Source organism: Typopeltis vanoorti, chromosome 20 (genome assembly GCF_054136105.1).
Source record: "Typopeltis vanoorti isolate ZY-2024b chromosome 20, IOZ_Tvanoo_1.0, whole genome shotgun sequence".
Classification (NCBI taxonomy): domain Eukaryota; kingdom Metazoa; phylum Arthropoda; class Arachnida; order Uropygi; family Thelyphonidae; genus Typopeltis; species Typopeltis vanoorti.
The window spans coordinates 28,365,859-28,393,378 of NC_143568.1; the positions used below are offsets into that span (position 1 = coordinate 28,365,859).

Sequence of the window (27,520 nt, forward strand, 5' to 3'; positions counted from 1 at the left end):
GCAAAAAAAAAAAATTCTTCCCAAGTGGATAGAGAATGCATTAATTTAAATAGACGACATCATTATTAAAATGTCCCTTGACTCGTCTCCGTCAGCTCTAACCCCCAAATTCCGGAAGAGGCGGCGTCTATCAAAAGATTTCATAAATTTTGCTGTCACTGTAAAAACGCTGATGAACCTTTCGTGCAACAGATGGTGGGACGCTATTTTAATTACGACAACCCTGTCGCTTTTTCCTCTGGGATGATGGGGGGGGGGGAAATCGGCTGCAACTGGGTTAACAATTTATTTCGTGTTTTTCTATTAATTGCCCAGAACTAATTTCACGGGTACACACAGACCACCATTACTCATCCCTGCCTAGGCGACGTTTTCGAGGGTTGTCGCCTACCTGCGTCTGGCATTCCGCAGTCGAGGGACGAGAATGAACGGAGATGAAAGAAGATCCAAATTAGAAGCACACACGGACGCATCTACGCCAATTAATGAGAGAACTTTTAACTTCTTGGTTGTTAATGAATGCTGAGTTTGAACAAGGAGGCCACCAGTGATTCACAAGAAATTCAGGGCCTGCAGCACTTCCGCGTCGAAGATAAACAAAGCCAGGAACTTCTGGCTATGAACACATGTCAACCTCAAGGATGCTTTGGAAACAGATGACTTCTTTGAGTGGGGCCGCTCTAGATAGATGATTTGACTTTGGAATTATGACCTTCGTTATAATTCCAAAGTCGCATTCTTCGATATAATCTCAAAACGAAGCAAAAAATGTTAGAATCACTTTAAAAAAAAAAAAAACACCTGCCAAGAAGCCATTTATGTATATATACTATAAAGTAAATATTTCAATTAATATACTAGCAAAGCCACTAGATGGCATTGCCATCAATGCTACCTAACAAAGCGAAGACACTTTCCCCTCTTCAATGAAAGACATTAAAATTCTTCTAATAATAATAAAAACTTATGTAGTTTCCCCAAGTTTTTTTTCATTCTCGATTTCGACTCTACTCCACTTGGGTGGTCGAGCATTAACTAATGAAGGATGCAGAAGATCATTAATCGCGGTACCAGGAAACCTCCGTCATAATGTTTTAATTGTCGCCTGAGAAAATAGCCATAAAAGCGAGGAAATTAGCTCACCATAGCTATAGGGGGTTTGTGACGTCTGTGTGCCGTTTCCGGTACTGAAGGTGGAGCCATATGGATTAAGATATGCGGACTGAGATAGAGATGTGCTGCTGCCTTTGGATTGTTGGGGCAGTGGTCTGGAACCTAGAAAGGGGGGAAGAAACAGATAAAAAAGTAATTAATAGGGTCTATTCAAGGCAGATTGCTGTTAATGAACACAGCGCTGATAGCATCTATGATTTTTCTCAGATAAAGAAACGCTTTCCTAACAGTGTCCCAGTTGCTGTGCGCAAGGGTTATCAATCATCCTGAGAACATGCGTGTCACGGAGCGTTTTTCCTGTCATAAAAAGCCACTTGACAAGCAGGACACAGAGTGTCGCTATTCGAAGCCTACCATTTGGCCTCCTGCCATGGTTTACACACGCCCCCAGCGAACGGAGTCTGTGAGAGAAGTTGTGTGTTTATGAGGGAGCTGTTGTTTGGGGACATTTGTTCGGGACGAAAATGGAGGGGGGGGAAGAGAGAAAGGAAGGCAGAAAACAGTTAAAAGAAGATTCAAACGGTCTTTGGGCAAGGCACGAGGAAAAAGGGGGGAAGGAAGCCATGCGAGTCGCATGCTGACAGGGCACTTTGTCCCCTTAACAGATCTATTAGTGAACGCGATAGCTTTGCGGGAAGTTTTGTTGCAGACCAAATATAAGGTTTAATACCTCCGGAAGAGTCAAAGTGTTATTGGTCCAACTCGATCAAATACGTTTCTCCAAGTAGCATTCCTTCGCAGTAAACGATGACGCTTTAAGGTAGGAGGTGAGTGATGGCAACAGCCCTGACCTTGGAACGGTGCTCGCACGGAAATAGACTGTACGAGAAAAAAGGAAAACGTGATGCACTCAAATGCTGTGGTTCCAAATTAAGCTATAAGTTCGACATCCTCATTTCTTAAATCGAATTAGCGATTGAATTCGGGTAAGAGGATAAAGGGAGAACAGCTTTTAGCTTAATAAATGAATTCTTATTTAGACGAGAAAAATGCTCGTCGTCTGATTTTACCCAATGGAGCTAATCTATTTTTACTTAGGTTGATTGGAATTAAAGAGATGAAGCCAGTGTATAAGTCTAATTGCGTGTATTCTCCGATTTGGGGAATAAAACCCCCTGTAACAATGGCTAACTCGCCTTCAACTGAAAAAAAAAAGCCTTATAAAAGTTCGTTGCATCTTAGACTAGATTTGAACCAATAATCCTCAAGAAACTTATTTCTGTGGCAGACATCGGGAATATCAAGTATAGATAGCAATGATGCCTAATCCTACAAGATATCACGGAAACAATACTGGATGGTTTATGCGCGGTCTAATCTGAATTTTGTTTATTTATGGAAAATGTTACTCAACGAAATGTAAACTGCTATATTTAATAGTCTAAGGCCTAGTACACAGGCGTACCAAACCTAGTCGTTAAAAAACTGTCAACATCTTGTGTCGGCATCAATATTGGGGAAGCACTGTCTTCTCAATAAGTGAACTTATCGATAGATAAAATGTGGTAATTAGGTAATAGCAGGTCTGGAGTGTGTATGCTGAGGAAAAGGGAAACGCTATAGCTTCTTAATTTTTTTCCTTGTATCCAAACTGCTGCACTGCTGACATTTCAGGAGCAGCACAGTTTTGAAGTGACTGTTTGGTAGTGCTTCCTCGCACAGAACAGCATGCGCATGCTTTGCATGTTCAAAATGGAAGTCACCGTTGTTGAGGTATGTGCTTCTGGAAACTAGCGTTGAAAGTTGACAATTTCAATGCCAAGTCTCGAAATTCCACCAAGCACACAACGTTGGTTCTCAAACCGACCTCTTATCCTTACCGGAGGTTACTTCGTGTAGATTCATCCAATGATTTTGTATGCTGGAATTTCTAAAGCAGATTCTCTTTCTATTGCAGGTGATAATTCGTTTGACAAACCAAGCTTAGTTTATAAGATCAGATCTTTTACACATAGTATGACACAATAAGAAATAAAGACAATATAAGACAAATTGAAATTCATAGCAAAAAAAAAAAAAAAAAGCAGTAATAAGAAACTAGTGAAGTTTGGAGAGTGATTACCTGTGACTCCATAGGACTGGGAAAGGACACTGTAGGCTGTAGCCTGACTTGCCTGGGCATTATAGAATCCAGCAGTGGCCTGCATGGAATAAGCTGGACTTTGCGTTCCTAGTTGAGGATAGGCTTGCATGGTGCTAGAAGAAGAAATAAATCATAGCAAATATAATGCAACACACAACGATCTTGATTATACTACTGAATAAATGTATGAGGACATGATGTATCTGGTTCATTTCCCCTCGCGGCCCAAGGTCGTTTGTAGAAGGCGAGATCTCGTGCTAATTCTGACAAGTTAAAGATTGGCCAGTTGCCTTCTAATTACGACTATTAAAACACCACTTTTCACTCTCATGCTCACGAGCTGCGTCCCAGCCCATTAGTCTGGCAAGCTGACACAGAGCAGCGCATCAGAGAGTCGAGTAAACACTGAAAAACATCCCGACAGCTGTTTTCGGTCTGTCTCCATTTTTTCCTTGAAATGATCGAGTTACTGATCTCTGTAAGTAGGCCTGCTCCTAATGAATCTGATACATAACTAAATAGGGAAGGCTAATGTCACGGGGCATTGCCGCGTTAGGGTGTATACAGAAATGTGCCTAATAGAAACTGCAAGCAATAGATCGACACTCACCTGCTGTAGTACGAGGGCGAATAGGAACTCTGGAAGTCAAGTGCAGTGGCCTTGCCGGGACTCAGTTCTCCTGAAAAATAAAACGGCTTAATGTTTCAGGTGGACGAATAATATTTACGTTAATTGCTATGCCAATAATTCGCTAGAGGGCGACACTAACTGTGACAAGTATATCAGATCATACTAAGCAGTATACAGTGCTAGCGTGCAATCGTTCATGAAATATGTACGAATTATATTAAAAGAGATGGCGTGCGACAATACATCATAATTAGACAAATACAGTTTTACTGACATTCTAATTAACTGTCTTCTCTAGATTTAAGAGAAGTGTTATCAGAGTTAAAAACTCTTTCCCACTCCCCAATTTCCTCCGAAGTCGGTAGTACTTCCTTTTAAATGCCTGAACGATATTTCATTCAGTTAACTTCTGGAAAGTCAGAAGCCAATTAAGAATAAGTGTATGAACAAGGCAGGTGATGGTTTTTTTTTTGTGACCAAAAGTTTCACTCAGATTGTGTTGTAAACTTGATTAATTCTGCTTTGCAGTTTATCTAAAATTTAATGCAATCTTTTGTAGCGAATGTCTTCACTCTCATCCCATCCGCAATCTGCAGGACTTCGTAAAATTCGTACAAGATTTTAGAATATAGAGGACTGATCAATCGTATATTGTTGGCTATGCAAGATGGGTTAGTGAAAAATGCTAACAATATCTAAATCTGCCAGAGTTGAACTATCGTGCATTTTTTTATGCGTTATTAATGTCAGTAGGGAAAAAAAAATCAAGCAGTGAAAGCAGTGATGAGTTCGAGAAAGTGGAAACTTCTAAATATTACTTGACACAAAATTCAATCTCAAACTGTATCGACAGTGTCCTGTGGTTAGAAACACCCGGATTCGAATCCAATCTAAGACTCAAGGAACTTTTATAAGGACTTTTCACCTGTAATTGAACTCGCCAGTCTCACACGCAAGTAGAGTTGTTTTCGTCTCACAACAAAACTGACCAGAAGAACATGCGCAACTGACGGACATACTAGCCTCATAGCCTTAGTTGATTTGGCCATAATTGAAAAATAACCCCGAAATTCAGTCTTACTTCGTTTTTTGAAATAACATTAGACCAATCAGAATGATGCTAGGTTTCCGGACTGTTTTTTCGAGTGGTTAGCATACCCGCTCTCCAACCAACAGGTCGCGGATTCGAATTCCGCCGTGGGCATGGATGTTTGTGATTGTATTTAGCTGGAAGATGAATTTCATTGCCCGCTGTGAAACCATCTCCCCGCTTATTGGAGGACTGAAGTGGCTAAAAAAAATTTCATCCCTGGTCGCTAGAGCAGTTTCTGAACGATGTTAAAAAAATTACAAAAAATATATAAAAATGAAAAAAAAATCCCTGCTCACCCCACGGTACAAATGTACTATACGTTGAGTAATAACCTTTCGTGCGTGATAACCACAAAAAAAAAGTTTCTGATGTAAGCGGAAGTATATATGAGCATACTTCCGGTACCTCTACTCACCGCTCCAAAACCTGTCTCGTTATTTTCATCATTACATTTTTATTCCCATTTACAAAACAATTCTTAGATTCCTCATTTAAGTATTTATTGAATTGATAGGAAAATGTGCCACGTTACAGCTTGCAGGATGTAAACTGACATTTATTCCAACAAATCGTTGGAGTAAAGAGTAATTATGAAAGAACCTAAAGCATTTGTTTCAGAAAGCTCCAGAAGTCTGGCTTCGGTATAAAAATAAATTAAATATTCGTATACATTCAGATTATACCAGAATTAATTAACGAACCAAATAGAACGGGTAAAAAAAAAAAAAAACATTTACCTGTGTATGCAGCGAGAGAGTCAACCGTAGAATATGCCGAATCCACCTGGCTGCTGTCCGTTGTTCCAGCTAGATGTTCGACTTTCACTACAATAGATAAAGAAACCTTTGTCACTATCACGCAACGAAATTAGTTGATGTTTCAAATACTAGAACCGTTGTTTATTAGTTCTTTACTTTATCACAGTTTTATTTTTTTTTTCGCTCTGTTTCCAAGGTTACTTCACTGCATGCAGTGATAAGAAAGATAGTTCAGACTTGAGATTTTTCAGGAGCAGAGTCCAAGCGATAATATATGTATCCGTGCATAGCACCATTTTTTTAAGTGATTTTCTGTAAGCCTTTTCTAAACACTTTCTACTTTTTTCGAACATATATAAGAATCGAAATCGTCAGAGAGAGAGAGAGAATTAAGCAGCACATAAAAGGGAATGCAAAATGTGCCATTGATAGATTTAAATTCTACATTTTATCAATCTTTGAATAATAAGAGAGTTTGAATTAAACACTAAGGTATTTTGAAGAGAAATATTTGTATACAAAGCTCACCTGAGGAGTCAGTGTTGCACATTCCCCATGTTGAAGTGGAATTGTAAGATGGAGAGTCGCCGGAACTGGCCATAGACCCTAAGACACCTGTGAATATACACACACACTTACATGTAGCCATAAGTACCAGATAACAATTAAGATTTACTAAATGATATTTCAAAAATAAATATCTTCGCACTATGTGACTGGAGGCAAAGCTAATGTAAATTTCCTGACAGTCATATTGTGTGTGTGTGTGTGTGTGTGGATGGGGGGGAAGGGTGCGGATAATTCAAAAGTTAGAATACTTTGTTCAATGTTGTGCAGTTCCGAATATATTAAGGAGAAATAAACTAAGAGTAAGTTTTAGCTTTTTCTCATCTCTCGTGCAGCATGACTTGAAATCGATTTTCCGACAATCCATTAGAGGGGAAGGCTCAGAAAAACAGCCATTTCCTCAGTGAGAAGTTCATGTCCTCAATTACAGTAGCATTGCGATTCGCTATGTGCTCATTAAGGGTCAAGGTCCGATGCCATGAGAGTACGAAAAGACTAGCATGTATGCTAATTGGGTGGCTTCCTCATCCACCATCAAAATACAGTAATAATAAAATAAAGCGTTTAACATCTCTCATTCGATTCCATTTGTAAAACTTCGTAAAGAAACAACTGTGGAATATAAATCAGTCGTCATGTTGAAGTTTAATGGAAAATTCTGGAGTAGGACTGCAATATTTACTTACCAAAACTTAATCTTTACAGGGGGAGGGGAAGTGTTTCGTAGCTCACAGTAGCATTATCGGATTTTAAAGATGATTCTAGGAAGGAATATACCGAAATGACGTAGGAATTAAAGCAAATGCTGTATGTTTATGCGAAATAACTAGAAAATCATTTCCTGTCCGAAATGTCTATCCTATTGGACTACAGTATATGGAATGAAAGTTCAACTTCTCCCTTCAGTTAATTTTGAGAAATGATTACAGAGGGATTCGAACTCAAGATCTGGATGGAGGAGTATCTGGTTGATCAACCGAGGCCGGTAACACTTTTTCTATTATACACACCTTAAGTATTACTCTCTATACAATTCGGCACTAATAACATAAAATGGTAGTTTTTAATTGAACAACTTTACTCTTGGCACCTTATGTCTTCGATCGACAACTTTTCTGCGTTCAGTGAGATTCCTATTACGTTCCTACGATTCATCGATTACTTTTCTTAAATTAAAAGTTGTAGTGACAACCTGGTTGGCCGAGAGAACAAGCGTATCCACTCTTCCCAACAGGCTGAGGGTTCAAGTTCTGCCGTGGGTATGGATATTTGTGATAATCCTTAGATAGAAAGTGGTATTTCACTGTCCCAGTGTGTGACCACCACCATGCTTATTGGAGGCCTGAAGTCGGTTGAAAATTTTCACGCTTAGTCTCTCCTAGAGCACGGTTTCTAGATTTAAGTAAAAATACAATATATAATTATTATATAAGTAATAAAAATTAAAAAGAAACGTAACCCATCCATGGTACTAACGTTCTATAGATTTACAACCTTTCATAGTGGGACTCGCATTATTTCCCCAGTTTGTCCTCTACAATTTTTCTAGTCTCAGTTACGCTTGCATAAAGCATACTTGGAACATTCTAAGGAAATTCCTGTAATGTTTCATTTCCCTTTGTATAGTTAAGTACTAAGAACTCCAGTAATCTGGAATGCGAATTTCTGACTAGGCCGCTTCTGAATAATGCAGCGCAGCAATTATAAAACGTTTATATCTTCGTATTACAGCATTTCTGGTGGTATATCACCTACTCCAGCTATCTTTCCACATTTCAGATATCCAAGTTTTTTTTTCCCTGTCTCCAATACTGAGATATACTCATAACTGCATTCCCTCTGGATATTTTCTATCCCTGTTCTTTCACTACTACTTATTCAATATTTTTTTCAAAGTAAGAATCCAAGACGTCCAAAATATTCTTATCTTCAGTCTTTAAATCGCCTTTATCATCTTTCTTTTTGTTTCAAAGAGTACACTCCAGTTTTCTACCTTCGCGATATTAATTCTTCCCATGACTTTTGTTTAGCCATTTCTAGTTTTCTTGCATTTTATTTCAGGACGCATGCCAACTAACTCACTTGCAGAAATATCGATATAGATTAAAAGATTTTTTGTTGTTTGTTTTTTCTGCTATTACAGGTAACTTTACCATGTCTCTCTGGTTAACAACTAATATTTTCTTTGTTTTCCAGTCCCCGAAGTTTGGTTATTTTTGTTCAAATTATTTTCCGCAATATATATGCAAATATATATGAATCTACATGTTTATTCCCGAAAACTTCTCGACTTGGAAAGTTCTTAAAATTTTCTTGCATGTTTTTCGTTTTCAATATAAAATTTCTTTTCAAATACTGTTTAAAACTAAATGGCGATGTCTTATTCCAAATACTTGTATACTCTTGTATCCTGAAGCAGTCTGAAATATCGCTACGAACAATAAGACATTTCTGGTGCTTTCCTCCACGAGAAGAGGATACTTTCCATTATTAGCTTTATCTTTATTTTTCAGAACATTTATGTATTATTATTATTGAAACTTATATTATCTTATTATTACTATTGCCTCCAGCCTCTCTAACAATAATAAACTTTTCCTTTATGTCAGCTGCCTTCTCCAGTAGCTCAAAAGAATTCTTTTGCACCTTAGAGGCAATAATAAGTTGCATTTTTCAATTTTCCATGTTGATATTCACCCACATTGCTATTTGAAACCAGTTCCTATTGAAGAAGTTCATCTCCAAGTGTTAAATAATGCAGCTACTCCCTTTTCCCACTCATAGTAGCCGAGGAAAAAAGGGAGTAGCTGCAGTATTTAACCTTAATTATTTTGAAGGAATCTCGCCTGTTTTAGTCTTCCTCGTCTCAGCAAAACCAGTTATGTCAACATATTTTTTGTAAATCATCTGCTAGCTCCACTCTTTTCTATTGATGTTTCTAACGTTGGTAGAATATCTAATTCTGTTGGATCTGTTCCAAAAGCCTAACTTTTCATTGATCGCCCTACTTCCCTGATATATTGAGAATATTTCTTTATTTTTTTTTTGTAAGAAATGCGATTTAAACTACTGATTTAACTACTTATCTAAAAATATAGTTAAATATCAATCGATTTTAATGCGAATAATTCCCAACTATTTAGTGAAAAAAATGAAAATTATTAAAAAGTATAAATATGATTAAAATTAACACACGAAATATTGGCCTATGTTAACCAGAGGGCATGTTAGGAAACTATTTTTCGCAAAGCATAAAAATGGACTTAAGGACCAAATTAGGCTTACGAGTTGCCGATTGGTGGCTCAATAGTAGTGCTATGAGTATTTGCATTCTACCCCTTACATCATATGTAAAGGGACGGAGGGGGGGGGGGCAGATACACCAACGAGGGAAACAGTTGCCGTTGGTGCTGAATTTGACTACTCAAATCGGGTCATCATTTTTTTTTTTTTTTAAGTTTTCAAAACGTGTACAAAGATGTGCAGAAAAAATGTACTCCAAATTTCAGTATTTTTTTTTTTCAAAACGCAGAAAAACTGCCAAAGGTGCTGAATTTTTTAAACAAATGGTGTCCCTAACTGTCCCTCCCCACACGTTCGTGGTTAAACATTTTCTCGAAATAGTTTTTTTCACTTCAACTTGCAAGTCTTTTCCTATGAAAATCCACATTAACATTCCGTATGGCTGACCCCAATGCTAACTTTGCTTCTTAAGTACTAAACTTTCAATATTTTAGAATAAAACCTAGTATACTCTACTGACAAGTAGAGGACCTGATAAATTTTACCGGTATGGCTAAAGATAGCATTCAAAAACCGCAAATTTGCATGTCTTATTTAACTATAAATATTGCAAATTCTGTTTGTAAAGTTGCTTCACCTTTTTAGCTCTAACAAGTCTCATTTTATCATTTTATTGGAAAATATTAATATTATTTTAAATGGGAAAAACTGTTTACATGTAACAGAGTATTCAAGAATTATACACCTGCATATGTGAATCAGTCGTTAAGCTAAACTGTGTTTTCGCGCAGAACACCGATAGAAAGAGCTAGACTAGACTGATACATATAGCAAAATTAAATTTTTGAATTATCTGTTGTTATATATTACTTCGAAATTTGCTTTGGAATCAATATTGCCACATGAATGAATCAAAAAGGAAAGCAGTAATTTTTGTACCAACAATAAACTGTTCAATTACATGAAAATTAAGATATAATAAGAAACAAGGTAAAAACAAACCATTTGTAGCCAATGAGGGAGGAAGACTCGGAGAATCTGAAGCCAGCGAATGAGGGGATGTCTGTCCACTGTCGCCTTGGGTCTCAGGACTGGAAAGGTTGCCTTGCTGCGTCTCCTGGCTTCTAGAAGACAAGAATTGAGAGATAAATAAGGGAACTGCATAAGCGAACTGCATTGTTTTTATTAGTTCACTGCGAAACCTGCGTGTAATCACTTTTATCCAGAAATCGTGCAACTTTTTCGCAACACTGCACTTCATAACCACGAGAGTGCATTGCAAGCGGCGGAAAGAGAAAAAGGAGACAAAGTACTTATCCGCAACATTTAAACCTAGTCAATTAGTGACATTAGAAGGGAGAAGTGGTGAGTTTTATCTCACTCCAATCACCATTACCAACAGCACCCGATACGACTACCAGTAGTCTGGACCTTATCACCAAGCATATGGCAACGATCCATTGACGCGTCCGCACATGATCAATCACGGCTCGCGCTCTGTTACCTCTCCCGTTAAAGAAAGAGGTGGGATTAGAACGCCCGCAATAAGGTGAAAGTAGTGACCTGACCTCCGATTGCATTCCAATGGTGAAGTGTAAATATTACACGGAACGAATAGCATCTGAAGTGATAGTTACTTTGCATGAAAATTTAAGCCTTACAAACAACTTAATTTATTTGAGTAAATGATCGACAGTAAACGCAAAAATGCGTGGCATATATTAGCTGTCTGCAGGTACAATACCACATGTCAAATTATGAATAGTTGAATGTTTTAATGTATTAATTATAATACAACATGAATTATTTACACACAACTTGCACTATGAATTACTTCAGTGTCAATTAATTCGGAAAAAAAAGCATAACTGCACGAAATCTAGAGTTATTTGTTACTAAAAATTGTGAAGTAAAAGAATCAATCAAGAATCTTTAGACGTAAGTAATGAAACACTCTAAATATACTTGATTATTTTATGGAGCTCCAGTCGTCAAAGCATTGATTTCTGTCCTAATTAAATCTATATATTCAAAGCCAGGCAGGAAGCAAGTTCCGTCCTTGATTCATTGATGCTGAGAAGAAACATGCTTAGATTCTTGTAATGCAGATCCATCGACTGAATTGTGCAATATTAAAATCCATATCCTTTGTTTAGCCAAAGCAGTAGTATTTGGTGTCCTGCCATCAAGAACCCATCCAGAGGCAGCAAGATATACTTCTGAAGTGAAGACAGTGTAGTATGGCACATTAGTTTTAGTACCATATATGGGCTAGAGTAAGATAAAGTAGAAAACTATCAAATAGAGATCAAAATTTGAACTTTTTCAGGCGGCTAATAAGAAAAATAGTGGTCTCACATCGGGCGATGAAATTCATCTACCCCCTAAAGTCATAAAACATGGCATGAAAATTTATTTCAGTAATACTGCGTGTGACAAACAGTAAAACAGAAGGAACCTATTAACAGTAGGCATCAATTACTTTAATTTACAAACTACAGTAAATGTGCATGCCATGACTGCCATCACGGATGTTAGTAAAATTATCCAGACCCTAGAGAACGCGATTCGATTCACATGCTCTAGTTATAGTTGTGCTCTATTTGCCACCACTGTGAAATTATGCGTCTTCTAGCTCAGTGCTTCCCAAACTTATGGATGTCAAGCCCCCCCCCCCTTTGGAAAAATTAAAAGATTTCACGGCCCCCCCATCGGGAAAAAAATCCTAATACAGACATATAATATTTATATTTAATACAAAAAAACATACACACCAAGCGTATTTCATTCCCGGGCATCGCCGCACCTGTGTACACACTAGCAATGAAACATTAATTTAAAGCGCGAAAAACTTGGCCGTTTTAAATGAACGCAAGATTTTGCATTTGTAAGCTTTTTTGTTCTGCTTATCAATACCTTTGAAATTAAACTTACAATGAATAAACATATATTTACTAATATTCATTAAGCGCCGAAATACGCAGGAAGCGAAATTTGTGAACCAACACCAATGGGTGATTTTTTTCCCATTAAAATATAAAAAAGAACAAATAATAAAAATTAAATACGTTTCTTTTAAGATAAAAAAATCGACTTAGTCTTAAAACATTTTAAACTTGTTTTCATTATTTCACGGCCACCAAGGGGGGCCGCGGCCCCACATTTTGGAAAGCGCTATTCTAGCTGGTACAGTTTGGATGCCCTTGAAAGCCTGCTACTTCTGCTTTTGCCAAGATAAAGTAGAAAACTCTGATAATTTTGATCTCTATTTTTGATAGAATAGAGATCAAAAATTGAACTTTTTCAGGCCGCTAATAAGCAAGATCTGGATGCCCTTGAAAGCCTGTTACTTCTGCTTTTGCCAAGACCAGATGGACTACACTTGTTTGAGAAAAATCTTGACATCTGCTCTCACTGCATAGATTTGAACGGAACCGAACTTTCCTGCAAGTGACGTATCAGATCCTTCCAAAACGCTGTGTGCGTTATTGAAGTAGTATATAAAATGGTACTCTATCCTCCTCCTCGGTTACTAGCATTCAATTTTCGTTCTGATATGCTGCAAGATTTGGTCTTACAGAGGTCGTGATTGTTTAGATTATCCTAAATAGCAACTAAGCTATTAGGCAGGTTTATTATGTCTGTAAATAGCTTATGGTGTCTAGTACGTTTTTGAGGAATGAAAATGAACTGCTACACAGTTCATTTTATTGAAATTTATCAAGTTCAGACTAGATAGACTGTAGTCTCATAATACGTGACTTGACCAAGCGAAGCCCATCTTATTAGAAATTTAAGCCTGGATAGTACATTAAAGCAGTTATTTCTTAAACCTGAAAAAATTACCACTTTGGCATTTCAGTAATTATTTCAATCGCAAAAACGCCTTCTGGTATCACTTGATTACTATCGATAAATGGAATGAGTGACTCACACACAAAAAGTATAGGATGCAAATAGACAATCAGCTGTTGCAAGAACTGTTCAACGCATAACATTCACAGCAAGACTCATATATAAGCAAACCATAACTCACGTGATTACAATTAGGAACCGTTCTTAGTTGGCTCTATACGTGATGTCATGTGCTGATTCCAGGATCAAGGAAGAAACTATGTAAATGATTAGCCATTATAATGTTTGTTAGAGTCGTCATGAATGCACAAAATAGTTAGAGATGCTCAATGGTAGAAGCGACTACTGTGGATGAATACCTAGTCTAGTACAGAATCCAGTCCATCGAGAAACATGTCACTGGTGATGACGCTATTATGTAATAATTAATGGTATCGGCAAGTTGTACGCTTCGTAAAAGAAATATCAAATTAATTTAAAAGTCAACGAAGTCACACCCAGGCCCAGTGTTTTTAATGTAGACATTGGAGACCGACTAGAATCGTCGTGAAAGTACATTATACTCGTAACAGAAGTCAGCAGTTTTTAAAACTGGCTTGTTGGCATGCAATCGAGCAGGGACGCGCCGCCCATATGTGCAACGCACACAGAGGCCAGGATAGTAAAGGCGTCAAAGAGGAGGAAATACTTTAAAAAAAGTTTTTTTTTAAGTGATTTTTTTATTGGAGGGGGGGGATAGGGGCGCCAACTCAAGTTTTGCACATAGGCGCCGGACACTACTGGCGCGCCCTTGCAATCGAGTTTAGAACTGTTCAAGTCATCACTTGCCATTTTTAAAACTAGTTCACTTTTACATTTTACTTTACATTTTCTGCAATATTGAATGTCTTAAACACAGAATTAAATAAGAATAAGAAGTGGAACTGAGCAAAAAAAAAAAAAAAAAAAAGCAACACCACAATCGAAAATAATTTTAAATATTTAGCCTTAGTGAAAGATTGTTCGAACAAGAGAAGGTAATGTTAATCTAGTAATTTTTCTCTTGATATTTACAAATGTAATTACAAATTATTTACAAATTATCTAAGGAAATTGGACTTTTCTCTAACTGGAAAGTTGTGATTTTTAAAATCAGTATTTTAATTACAGAAAACTGAATAATTATGGTATACGTATCATCGATAAAGTCTTTTTGAAGTTAATACAACAATACATATACGTGCGTATATTTCGAGAGAATAAGATGGTTTGGCTATACTACCTTCACAAGAGGAGAGAGTGATTATGTAAATAGTTGGCTAGTGGATATTACGCCATTTGTGTGTGCGCGCATAAAGGAGAAGTGACTGGTCGGGCTTGATTCGCCTAGAATGTCTCTACAACCTCCACCAATATTGAGAAAATTAGATTCTTAACGAGTTATTAGATAAGAAATTGTAGTTTTAGCCTCCATATTGACCTTATAACCTGTGTTGTATGAAGATGGAGGACAAGTTCATGGATAAGATTTATTGTTTTGCCCATCGTTGGCGGCTGTCATCACTGCAGGTTGTGTGTTATCAAATTTCCAAAAGTGTGTCCTTGCTTGGCTTTCAGCTGACACACCGTAGGTTTGCTGCATATGTTCTCAGCGATACCGGCAGTCAATGTGGCATTGGCCTCAGATACGCCACATCCAGAGGAAAATATCTGGTGCGCGCTAAATGTCCGACTGGTCTTTCGTTGTTGAATGACTACCGAAAATGAAGAATGAATAAAAGTTCAAAAATGTAGAGGAAAATTTAATAGTGATCCTGGCAGCTACTCAATCATGAGACATTAAGTAGATTTAAATGTAATAGTATGCCTGAAAAGCCGAAAACCACGTGCAAGTAATGTGTGTATAATTGCCCACTGTAATGTTATTTTAAGCCTCACTTTACGAGTGCAAACAATAACCCGAATAAGACTCCAGTTCCACTAACCACTTGCGTTTTCTACAGTCATAAAACCGTCTCTCAACGTCCGCCTTATAGAACAACAAACACCGAGGGAACAAGAAGCCTCTAGTGACGTCACTAAAACCGACAGCGCCACCTCTATAAACACCACTTTCAGAAAAGAGAATGACGGTACGTTTGTTGATGTAGTCGTAGAAGTTTATGTTCGCGGTCGCGATGACACATTGGTACATTAACAGTCTTTAATCTCCAGCACTGCGAGATCTGGAGTTGCAATTTTGTTGACTAATCTCGTTACGTTTCAGAGGTCTCAATTTCGCCATTCAATGGAACAAACGAATTGTTGGTGTATTTGATAAACATTTGATTATATTTAAAAAAACTTCACTATGAACTGTTTGACAATGTCCGAAAAGATGTTTAATTATATGACACCCGAAATGAGAGAGGGAGAGTACTTTACACTACACATCAAAAGGTTTATAACATGTTGTAAATAAAAATATTTACAACAAGATATCTTGTAAAGAGCAAGAAAAATTCTACTGCATATCAAATATCCTTTGTAAACTTGATTTCGTTAAGAATTACTAGCACATATAAAATTTTATTTACTGTTCACCCAAGTAACCAAAAATACAATTTTTTTTTTTTTTTTTTTACCGCCGCACATGGTCGAGAACTCGCACAGAATATAGAAAAACGAGGCAATAATAGAACACAGCGTACATCCGATTCTATCAGAGTTCAGTATGCAGAAGCTGTGACGGATGTCTGAGAGCATCCTCCACGAGCAAGTCTATATTTATCGTGTGCAGTTGCTATCGACAATAAGCCTTTTGTGGGTGGATGTTTTTTTGCGAGGGACTTATGGCACCTGAGTGAAGAAATGTGCCAGACTCGAAGAAACAAAACATAAGAGGGGAGAAAGAACGATAACATTAGAGCACGTTCCTTGTCTTGAAGTAGTATTAAAATTGTCCCTGAGCTTCAACGAGGGAGATAAAGGAGAGATGGTTTTATGGGCGTGGCCTGCAGTTAACAGCCTCATTGTATCTGACAGATTAATCATACCAGGAATGGACTTTAAGCAGCTCTCTCACATTCATTTTAATAACTACGCACAACTGAACAATTTTTCACTGACTTCTATGCTGTAGATAAAGGACACATTTCGTCAACCAAAGCATAAAGAAGTGTTTTAAAGAAATCTGTGTGTACTCACAGATTTCTTTAAAACCAAACCCAATATAATTTCAGTCTTAATGCTTTATTGGGTGAACAAGTGACCGTACTAAAAATACTTCAAAATTATCTCCGCTTGTCTTAATAGTTGGTGGGCCTCACATGCCGGAGCCACTTTCTTGACAAGCGCATTTCTTTCCACTGGCAGATTTCCATAAATGGCTACTAGAAAGCCACTGATTGATGAACTGGGGCGCCATCCACCCACAACAATACCTTGAGACTTTTATGACAGGCGATCCTACGTTACTTGGCTCTCTGAACGGCAGGCCCACTTCCGCTTATTACTGCCTCAGTTAAAAAGAGAAAATATGACTTTTGCTCGCTCTTGATTCTGGTTAAAGGCGAGATCGCGACAAGAGGGGCGGGATAGCTCCAAGAATCCTTTCTGATGAAGGACAACCAATTTGGTAATAACAAAAATGAATATGGAGTGTTTTTACCGTTTTTTTTTTACCCCACGGACAATAACACCAAACTTTAAGTAGAATAAGCATAATAGGATACGCCAATGAATTTAATTCGAAAATACTTTATACTGAGAGTGAGTGTGTCAGTGATCATAGATCTTTACTACGGAAAGAAAAAAAAAATTCTTATAATAGTTGCAATTTCTGAAACACATTTTTTTTTCGTGTAACAGTTTTCGCTACCTTGGCCAGGTGATTAGCGTACTTACTCACCAACCAATAGGCTTCGGATTCGACTCCCACCGTAAACGTGAATGTTTGTCTCTTTTTAGCTGAAAAATGAATTTAATCGCCAGTGTAACACCACTCCCCGCTTATTAGAGATCTTCAATAGCTTGAAGTTTTGTGCTTGATCTCTAGAACAGGACTTCTGGATGATAAAAAAAATAAATAAATAAACCCTTACTTCACCCACGGTACTAATGTTCTGCAGATTTACGACCGTTCCTGAGTGAGAGCAAAGAAGTAACATCGCACACTACACAGAATAGTCCTAATAATTTCGAATTAACAAAACTAAGCTTTATAATTTGCATATTTTAATATAGAACAATTCTTCAAAACACTGGTTAAGTGGCTAGCGTCTCCATTCTACTGTAGGTTCGAATTCCGCTATAACGTGACGGTTGTGAATATCTTCTAGGTGGTAGTTTATCGTTAACTGCTCGGGGTGAGAACACAACTGCTTCTTACTGGAGGCCTGAAGCATATTAAAAAAGTACTAGTTTTCGTAATTTTTTTTCAATCCGCTGGATTCTCTAACGTTTGACCAATCCACCGTACTTATGTGATGTAGTTTCACAACCCTTGCTGAAGAAGATTTTTGAACACAACTATTAGTATACATATACTGTTATTCATGTGAATATTCAGTTAAGTGTTATGAATGTTGGACTATATCCAAGGAAGTGGGATGCAGGATGAAGGAACTGGAGAGAGAGATGGCTGGGGTGCTATGCGATAAGAGGATACCGATCAATCTTAAAGGCAAACTCTACAGGACAGCAGTGAGACCAGCTATGACGTATGCTATGGAAACTGTGGCCCTGAGGAAAAATAACATCAGCAGGATGGAGGTAGCGGAGATGAGAAGGCTTAGGTGAATGTGCGGTGTGACCAGAAAGGGTCGTCTGAGAAATGATTATGTAAGGGGAACGGTGAAAGTTACGAACTTAGGAGCAAAGATACAGGAGGCAAGGTTGAGATGGTTTGGTCATGTGATCAGGAGAGAGGAAGAGTATGTAGGAAGAAAGGTCATGCAGATGGATGTGCAGGGGAAGAGGAAGCGCGAGCAGCCAAAGGAGAGATGGAGGGAGATGGTGGAGGAGGACTTGAGGATGAAGAACTTGGATGTGGCTACAGCCACAAGACAGGAGGTTGTGGAGGAGACTCGCCACAAACAGCGACCCTACTTAAGTGGGAAAAGCTGCAAAAGAAGAATGTTGGACTACATCAACTATCAATTAACATCTATGGTCTCAGAAAGAAGGCACCTCATACAATTTCGAATATCAAGTAAATTTACGTTGAATGTGATGTACAGGTGTATTACTATATTTCGGCGAAACCAAAACTGCACGAATACACTTTCATAACATGTGGACGTCCTTTGGCCTTGATCAGCTTCAACCTTTCTAGATATTACCATATTGCTACCAATTTGTGACATGAATGTGCTTTTGGATCAGTCTTCATCGTTGGTATCACTATGTCCATGGACTATTGCTGGATTTACTGGTCTGTCCAGTACTCGAAGTTCTATTTCGTTTTAAAGGCATTCTCTATTGAGTTGGGATGGGACTGTGCTGGCCAATCAAGGTTTTCAACGTCATTTTCCTCAAATCGCACATCGAAAAAGTATCTGCATTATGACATGGTGTATCATCGTGCTGAAAGACATCCATTCAGTAAAACTGCATTAACACAAAACTGCAAAGATTTCATTCTCCAGAAGTCTTGTAAATTAGTTCGCTTCGTTTTTCCAAGGCCTACTGATCAGAAGTTCAATCCTTACTATGAAAAACAGCTCCAGATCATTTCACCTCCTCCAGACTTCTACAGCCTCGTTATGGACATGAGGCGCTCCCTTGACTAGCCAGGAAGTTCTTTACATCATTGAAGCCTGCACAATTGAAGGCATTTAACGTTTGTCTTATGTACAGCTTCCTTTCATAGAAACATTCTCTCTGCAGCTCTTTTCGTAGTTTTACTAATAAAAGAATCCCTGTGGATTCTAAACTAATAACTGACCGTTTTCACACTGGATTGCCAATATTTCTGCACAGTCTTTCTGGGCAGACTTTGCTCCTTTTATAGTAGCTTCTTCCTTTCTTATATATTTCTTGGTTTAAGCTCTCCTGACATTTGCGTCGGCTGATAAATTTGTCTAGCGATTCTGCGTGTCAGTCTTTTAATGCCACGAAAGGATAGGCCACACACACACACACACACACACACACACACACTCCATTGACAATATACAGTATAATATTGACTGAGGGATGTCCGTTTACTTTTTATAGTATTAGTATAGGACACGTGCAAAAACAAATTATATATCAGTACGTTTCATTCCAAAAACAAAGTCCCTATTCTTGTTAGCCAGTTGAAATCTCAACTAGCCAACCGTTTTAATTATACATAATACAGTGATATTTACATATGCGAAACATTTAAATTCCAATTTAAACTAATGAAAACAAGGCAAAAGAAAGAGTGCAAATAAGAGGAAAACGTACATTGATATATATATATATGCATATTTTCACTCTTTCTAGTAAACCGTTAGTGAATGCTAAGATTTTGGTATCCATCCGCTCATGTGGGACACATTAGACGGATGGATGCCATCCGTCTAATGTGTCAATATGCAGATGTCATTGACTACAACATCTACTAAAATGACGGGACACAGAATGGATCTCCGACTTTAATGGATATTAACCATTGAACGCAATGGTACTGAGGGTTTGCTTTGAATGAATGATAGCGGGGGGGGGTATTAAGCATGCTAAATCGTGTGCATTCTTTGCAACCAAAATACAAAACGCGATTAAACGCAACGAAAGGGAAAGAAAATAGACTATCTGGCAGAAGAAATAAATTTCGCATATCTGAGCATCGTGATGACCACAAGAATATTACAGAAACAGATTCTGACGATTGCGCAATCCAATAATGCTAGTGATCCCCCATAAATGACTCGAAAACACACACAAAAAGACTATGATATAAGAACTATCATAACAGCACAGAATAGTTTCATTACCGATTCCACTGTGGACGTGACATTATTTGCGCTACATTCATTTGCATTCCACCTCCGAATATTATACTTCACCAGAAACAATTCAAGATGCAACAATATACTCTGTATCTTAAGTCACAATACTTTGTTGTATATAGTGCCCCTCCCTTATTTTTTGAAAGTACAAATGAACAATTATTCTGATTTGATTTTTTTTTATGGCGCAAAGACATCAAGGATCATACTGCGCCAGGACACAAGGTCACAGCAGTACATATAGTAATTGGTTAGTAGGACGATCACAAGCATCCATGCCCTTGGAGGGATTCGAATCCGCAACCTCATGGCTGGAGAGCGGATACGCTAACGACTTGGCTAACGAGGCCGGCAATTATTCTGATTTATATCTTAAAAACCATACCTTTATTCAAGTAATATGATGCAGTGTGCACTATATGGGAGCTCATAAGCATGCCCTGAGCATATCAATGACAATGATTTCATGTATAATCCTGATATATACTACCATACACTGCATCGGCCCACTTTCGCAATATACTTTGCAGGTACTTTAAGGGAGCAAGGTAGAGCACTCAGTATTTTCCTTGATGTTGTGATTACCTCAGCGAGCATGGAATGATCTGTCTATGAACGATTTCCTACCTAATGATTTAGTTCAACTCGCGCTACTCAGGTTTTAACATCAGTAAGTAATTCAGCCATAGCACAATCGGTATCTGCTTCACACGCTTTATGAAGAAGACACAGAGTTCTTCTGTGTAAGAAAATCCCGATATTCATTTCACAGGTGCATTTCGATAAGACTCGAGCGAGATCATTTCATGCGGGTATTGTTGCTACTTAATGTGAATTTTGGAATTTTCATATATAAATGTCAGCATTCATGTAAAAATTCCAGAGATTGCTGTACCGTGGACGAGACAAGAGAACCTCAGTCCAGAGACTATATATGGTTCAATGTCACTTCAAGCCATCAAAATAAACATGATGGTCAGCGTCAGATAAAGGAGTAAGATGGTCACGTGTTATGTACATTTTTCACTGAATTGCTACAGTGGAAATTCGACCTCCAAGTGATCAAGCTCTCTGATCCTCTTTATAATATCTTTGCGTTCGCAAGTGAACAGAACCTTTTAGCTTCATGGTGTCCTCATAAGTTAAACACACAGCGGATACACTTGCACGAACCAAAAGTATATTCGAGCAGTTTTAATTTTTGTGTAAAATCTTACAGTAACAGCTAACTACCATTTTACACACGAAGAGCAAATACTTTTCATTGTACTACAGATGGGAGGAATTTCAGTTTGAGGGTGATATGTGCAGATGGAATCACTTTAGGCGTTACATACGAATTACTCATTAGGATATTTATCTCAAGGAACAATCTTTCAATAATTTTTTTCAAATTCTAGATATGTACCCTCAAGAAATGCCAAATTTTCCGCGAACTAGTTTGATAAAACTCCAACATTGTCATATCTTATATTTCGGTCTTCTAAAACACTTCTAATTACATCCTACCTACATCTTGGTTTTCTGTGGATCTGTTTTCTGCAATTGTGGTATCAAAACACCTGCTTTTGTTAATATTTCCTCTCCCATTTTGTGTAACTGACTATAGCACTTGAGAATAGCACTGCTTACACATTCTCGAATGCTATTCCTTCATAATATCCTCATTTTTAATGTGATACTGCCATTGATCCATCTGTTCACTCGCCTAATTTTTCTTAGAACTCTCAAGTTTGATCATCTGCTTTATTTTTAACCCAACTCTTCGATCCATAAGTTAAAATTGGTTTGAGCACCGTCTTGTATAAAGCTAGTTTAGTGTTTAAAGTTATTTCTCTTATTCCATATGCACTTTCATATATATTCCCCTCCGTTGCATTAGCGATTACATCTCTTTAATAATATTTTCTACCACTGCTAAATGAAACAGCAGTGACAGTGAAAAGTTAACTTTTCAAAATAATTACTCCAGATATATAGGATTCAGTTCTTATAGCACCTGATTACTTTTTATAGTACTGTTTTCTTCATTCCCGAACTATTTTAATAGTAACCAGAACATTCTGTCTTCTTCCTGATATCTTACGTCTTCTTATGTAACCAAATTGACTTTTGTTAATCTACTCACACACATTGCATGCTTTCTTACATGCTTTTCTGTATTCTCTCAGAAAACATGCTGATTTACTAGGAACTTTCGATACGCTTGTTCTCTTGCATGACTGTTCCTCCTTTTCCCGAGTCCACCATGGTGTTCTGATTTTTTCTATCTTTACAGACTCGGCCACATGTTTTTGTGGCTGCATCAATGTTTTCTTCAGTCTTCCAATGAGTCATCATTGTTTGGTCATCGTTTTCTAACCTTTTCATTTCTTCTTGAATAATATTTATTCAAGAAGAAATGGAATTATGGGCCCAGAGTTCACTTATGAAAGCTACTCGGGCTGATTCTTTTTAAATTTTTCTTACACTTTGCTTTCGAATATGATATTCGATTTTATCCTGCTCAAAACTGAATGTAATCATTTCCTATTCAAATCCCCTATGTAATCTTAGAGACAGGTGATTTGTATACTAAATTTCTTGCCTTTTGTTTATTTTTTGTTTGCTTGTTTTATATACTGTGTTTAACAAGCTTAATAATAGCGTTGGAACAATCTGCGATTTCCATATAAGCTTGTGTATGGGCTATCCCCACTGGCTAGATACCAGCGATGTCTTAATGGAGATTATAATCTAAAATAATCAGAATAAAATTTCACTGGGTGAACATAAAAGCTAAGTTGGTCATTTAAATCACTTCGATAGGGTTTCTGTATATCGGTAGTCTCCTGTATACATAAGCGAACTTATTCTGAGTGCAGTATGAAGTAATGACGCGTGGTTGAGAATGTCCTCACATTTACAATGTAACAGAAATTTCTAATATATTATAAGAATGACTTCGTAGGTGAAGTCATTCTTATAACATATTAGGAATTTTTGTTGCATTGTAAACGAGGTGCATTCATATCGGAAAAGGAGAAAGAAAGAAAATACGCCATCATGGAAGAGTAATAGAGGACTGAAACGCATTCGACTAGCATATATGCACCGATCCTTAGCACATAGCGAAACATGTGAGTTACATAAACGAGCTGCGTGCAAAGTTTCATGTAGAGTGAATGAAAGAATATAAAAGCTGGGTTGGTGAGCATTCTTGCTAACATTATTTCTTCAGTGGTATAATGCGCTTAGGTAACGAATTTTTGAGAAATAAAAGAATGCCTTCCTACATTGCTCGACAACTGTTGTCTCATCATGATTGAAGCAACGAAGACAGAGTTAAATGCATTATATCTGTTATCCAGCTGGTTTGTCCGTCTTGCTGAATTAAAATTTCAGGCCTTAATTGAAAAGCCTCGATAAAAGATTCTTCGCGCTCTTCATCGGTCTCACGACGGTGCTTTAGATCCGTCAGTTGAATGTCAGATTCAACCAGCGAGTTCCAGTGTGAAGTGGAACAGCATTTTTGCACATTATTTTGAATATACCAAAATTCCATTTTAAAAATATTTAACGCACGAAGTTACTGTCCTGAATAGCCATCTGCATACCATGGCGCAGCACTTCTTCACAATCTAAGGGATTGTGGTCCGAGATAAGGTAATGCACATAGACAATCAGCAAGGATTTCACAAGAAAACATTTCCTTTTTCTCGTCTGTTCCCGAAGAAATCAACTCTCAAGCAGTACTAATGTAACAATTTGAAGAGTTTGATGGATTTCCTAGTGGAAAAATGCTGTAACATTCGGAATGGCTGCAGCAACTTTGATTCAATGACATGCTGTATTCGTGACGTCACCTTGTGCGAATTGCGAGGGAAATATACTAAGTGATATTTAGCAAGGTTTTTTTTCTTCGAATATATATCAATTCGAAGCAGTACCTAATAACCAACAAGAAACTAAACACGTTTTTAAGGGAAGTAGTTGGTAATATTTCGACAAAGAAATTAATTTGCTTGCAAGAAATGAAAAATTACTTTTTATAGTACACCCAAGGATAACACGAGTAAAAAAAGCTTAGTTAAACAAATATTGCGCAACATTTTCACTTGTGGCTTGTGTCTCCATCATAAACGGATTTTTCTCACGTATACTAGATTCATTTTGTAAAGCTGCAAAAAAAAACATGAAAAAAATGTAGTAGGAAGGTTGTATAGGTTCATCAACAGGCTACATTTTCCCTTAATCACTTGTCCACACATGGCACTATTATCGGTCTTGTGACCCTTCATGTGTGTGTGGGGTCATCATAAAAATTCCTTCCGGTTGCTTCACAAGTTTAATTGTAAGCGTTTCATGGAAAACTCTCAGGTGGTAATACCTACTCTTGAGGATTCTAAATGTTCTGTTTGCTTTTATATGATTTACTTAAAATTGTCTAAACTACCACCTTTTTGTTGACGCACCAAACAGTCAAACACACAAGACTTCTGTAAATACCGAATAGAAGTAAGCAACGAGCATATCCACAATATAAGTTAATAAACTGCTAAACATGTTTCGACACTACCGATATTTCATAACATTGTTTGACACACCAGCAACAAAACATATCCATGGATATTTCTGACTAGCTGGAATAGGGAAATGGTATCTTGGTCTCTTGAGGGCAGCAATTATTCAACATAAAGAGAATCGTTTTATGTATCCCTCCACGTAACATTAAAATCACAATACTCTTTCCAGCTCTCATCATAACTGTACTACTTTCACCACTTCAAAAAACTACATTAAGAAACAATATGAATATTGCAGACGCTATAAGGGTGTCGCCTTCTCTACAGCCGAGAGCTGTCAAGCTTGTTTACCAATGTCAAGCACAAGGTTTATTTTGAAGCAGTGATGCAAGCAGTACATGATACACATGCAAATTAACACGCGGTTATTTTCCTGCATTTCATTTCTTATACGACTAATTAGATTATGAAAATAATGAGTGATTGGGGAATTTTAGATATATTTATCATTGTGATTCTGTAATCTGATAGCAGCGCCTATATCAACCTTCCTTTTCTAAATTATATCGTATTTATATCTTAATAAATCCTACAAGTTGGTCAAAGCCATTTAGGTTTTAATGTGCCGTATTGGCAAAATGGTTGTCACGTGTTTCGACATCCATACAACCACATGAAAGCGTTTGAAATCAATGATATATTAAGAGCAAAATTATTTCAAGATCTATCCAAATCCTTACTGCATTGCAATAGAAATTCAAGGCCTTGAGGAGGGACAGAGCCTCCACAACCTACTCAGTGAATATTTCGATTCAATTTACATTGAGAATACGAAAGACCATATCCAGAAAATGCAGTCATAGATTTCCATGTGAATTCCAACAGGCTGCGTGCACGAACTGTATTTTTATATGAATCTCGCCGAGGAGAGGCTGTGAATCTATTGTACATTAGAACCATGGGATAGGATTAGGGTTAAATAATCTGGAAACCTAACTCTAGAGGACAAACATGGAAATTTTTCGAGCCACTTCAAGTCTCCAGTAAGGAGATATAGCACTGGAATCGGAGCTTGGAGACTTATGTACTAGAAAATGTAATGTTATCATATATACAGCTCTCTCTCTCACACACACACACACAAATACCATTGCCTTGCACGTGTGCAATCTCCAGCTGCAAGGCCGTACAAATCATCGCACTGGGTCTCAAGGGATGCGACATTTACTTTTCAACAGTCCACCTATCGCTAGCATTTTTCACGTTTTCACTAGCGACTCTTGACGCCTTTATATTAGTGCCCGGGAATCCACATTAATTTTCTCCCGTTTCAGCGGGGTGCAGTGGTGGAGCCAGATGTTGCTGTCTGTCTCCCAGGCAACCCACGCCCGTACTTATCCATGGGACGCACTAATGCCTTTAATCACGCAGCCTGCTACTGATTCCAAATGCCACCAGTGATCGGAGTCAGCCTGCGACTCGGGTCTCTTTCTAATTCCTTAAGGAAATGTCTGGCATTTCTGCGTGTTTTCTTTCTGTGTAGCTTTCTTCTTGCAATTCTTCCGCCTCTGACGATTACTATTTCCATTCATGTGAATGCCTGTTATTACGCACTCACAGCACGTCTCTCTATCTGTTTTTTTCTTTTTGTTCCATCTTTTTCTTTCTGGATAACAAGACTTATGACCTCAAAGGCATAACGAAAACATGAAACAACTATACAGTTTCAACATTTACCTCACAGTGTAGATATTTAATATACAACACAGATATTTAATATAAGATATAAGACTAATTCAATATAAGACCACATACTAGCAGTGAATTGTGTTATTTGGTTGTATGCCAATATCAAATAGCATCTAATTGTAAGGATGCAGACCTGAGGAAAGGTCAAGTTTAGTGAATTAAAAGGTTATGTAACCTACCAGTACATTAGGATCTGTTAATATGACCTTGGTATAGTAAGTAAATTTAAAACAGAAAAAAAAAAGTAAATATAGGTTATAGTAGAGGATAATCTACGCATCATTATTGGATGGACTTGAAGTTCCACATTCATGCAAGTATATTGAGAACGAGGACTGTATTTTGCAATTGCTAAATCTCTGGTATCAAGTTTTGAGACGCCTCGGAGACTATCTCCCATAACTAACAGCGGAAAAGGCCAATTCAGATAATTTTGGAGCTTAATTTGTAAAGCAAATTTTGGTTTTTCAAAAAGGCAGTTAAAATTGTTTTTTTATACAGCCAGGAAATTAGATTATGGAAGGTGTAGGTAACGTTTTCATATATAAGTATTCTTCGTGAAGGTCAAAAGTTTTGGTATCAAGTGGACAACTTTATCTTATCCACAGATTTTGATGTACACTATCTTAGACAATCAAACGTGTATAATATGGAAAATTAATCAGCAACTCTGATATAGAGGAAAATTAACATTTTGAAACTAAATATTCAGGTGTTAGCTGAACTGAGGTAGGACTGAGTAATCATGTTGGTTGAAACTGCTCTTAGCTTCATTAGTCCACTGATAATTGTAGTCGATCTATCCCAAAATGTTCTGTTGATAAGTTCATCCAACTTAGTCAACACAAAAGTGCAGTTATAGTGCATTCAATAGATGTCATCCTCAACTTGCAGTTTCTCCTTTACTTAAGTAGTTACAAATCTA

At 37.5% G+C, this 27,520-nt stretch overlaps 1 protein-coding gene across 6 annotated transcripts in view; it reads right to left on the minus strand.

Annotated features, from left to right (window-relative positions):
- Positions 1–27,520, minus strand: part of eya (eya transcriptional coactivator and phosphatase 2) — a 169,977-nt gene that overhangs the window by 35,853 nt on the left and 106,604 nt on the right. For 3 of the 6 annotated variants that reach the window (XM_090410393.1, XM_090410389.1, XM_090410391.1), the window contains exons 3-8: positions 10,551–10,672; positions 6,267–6,353; positions 5,718–5,804; positions 3,867–3,936; positions 3,236–3,369; positions 1,144–1,275 (exon numbers count right to left, since the gene is read on the minus strand). In XM_090410393.1, the coding sequence (XP_090266519.1) occupies positions 1,144–1,275; positions 3,236–3,369; positions 3,867–3,936; positions 5,718–5,804; positions 6,267–6,339 (496 nt within the window). In that variant the 5' untranslated portion in view covers positions 6,340–6,353; positions 10,551–10,672. The remainder of the gene's footprint in view (positions 1–1,143; positions 1,276–3,235; positions 3,370–3,866; positions 3,937–5,717; positions 5,805–6,266; positions 6,354–10,550; positions 10,673–27,520) is intronic. The other 3 variants (XM_090410394.1, XM_090410390.1, XM_090410392.1) reach the window with 1 other exon arrangement.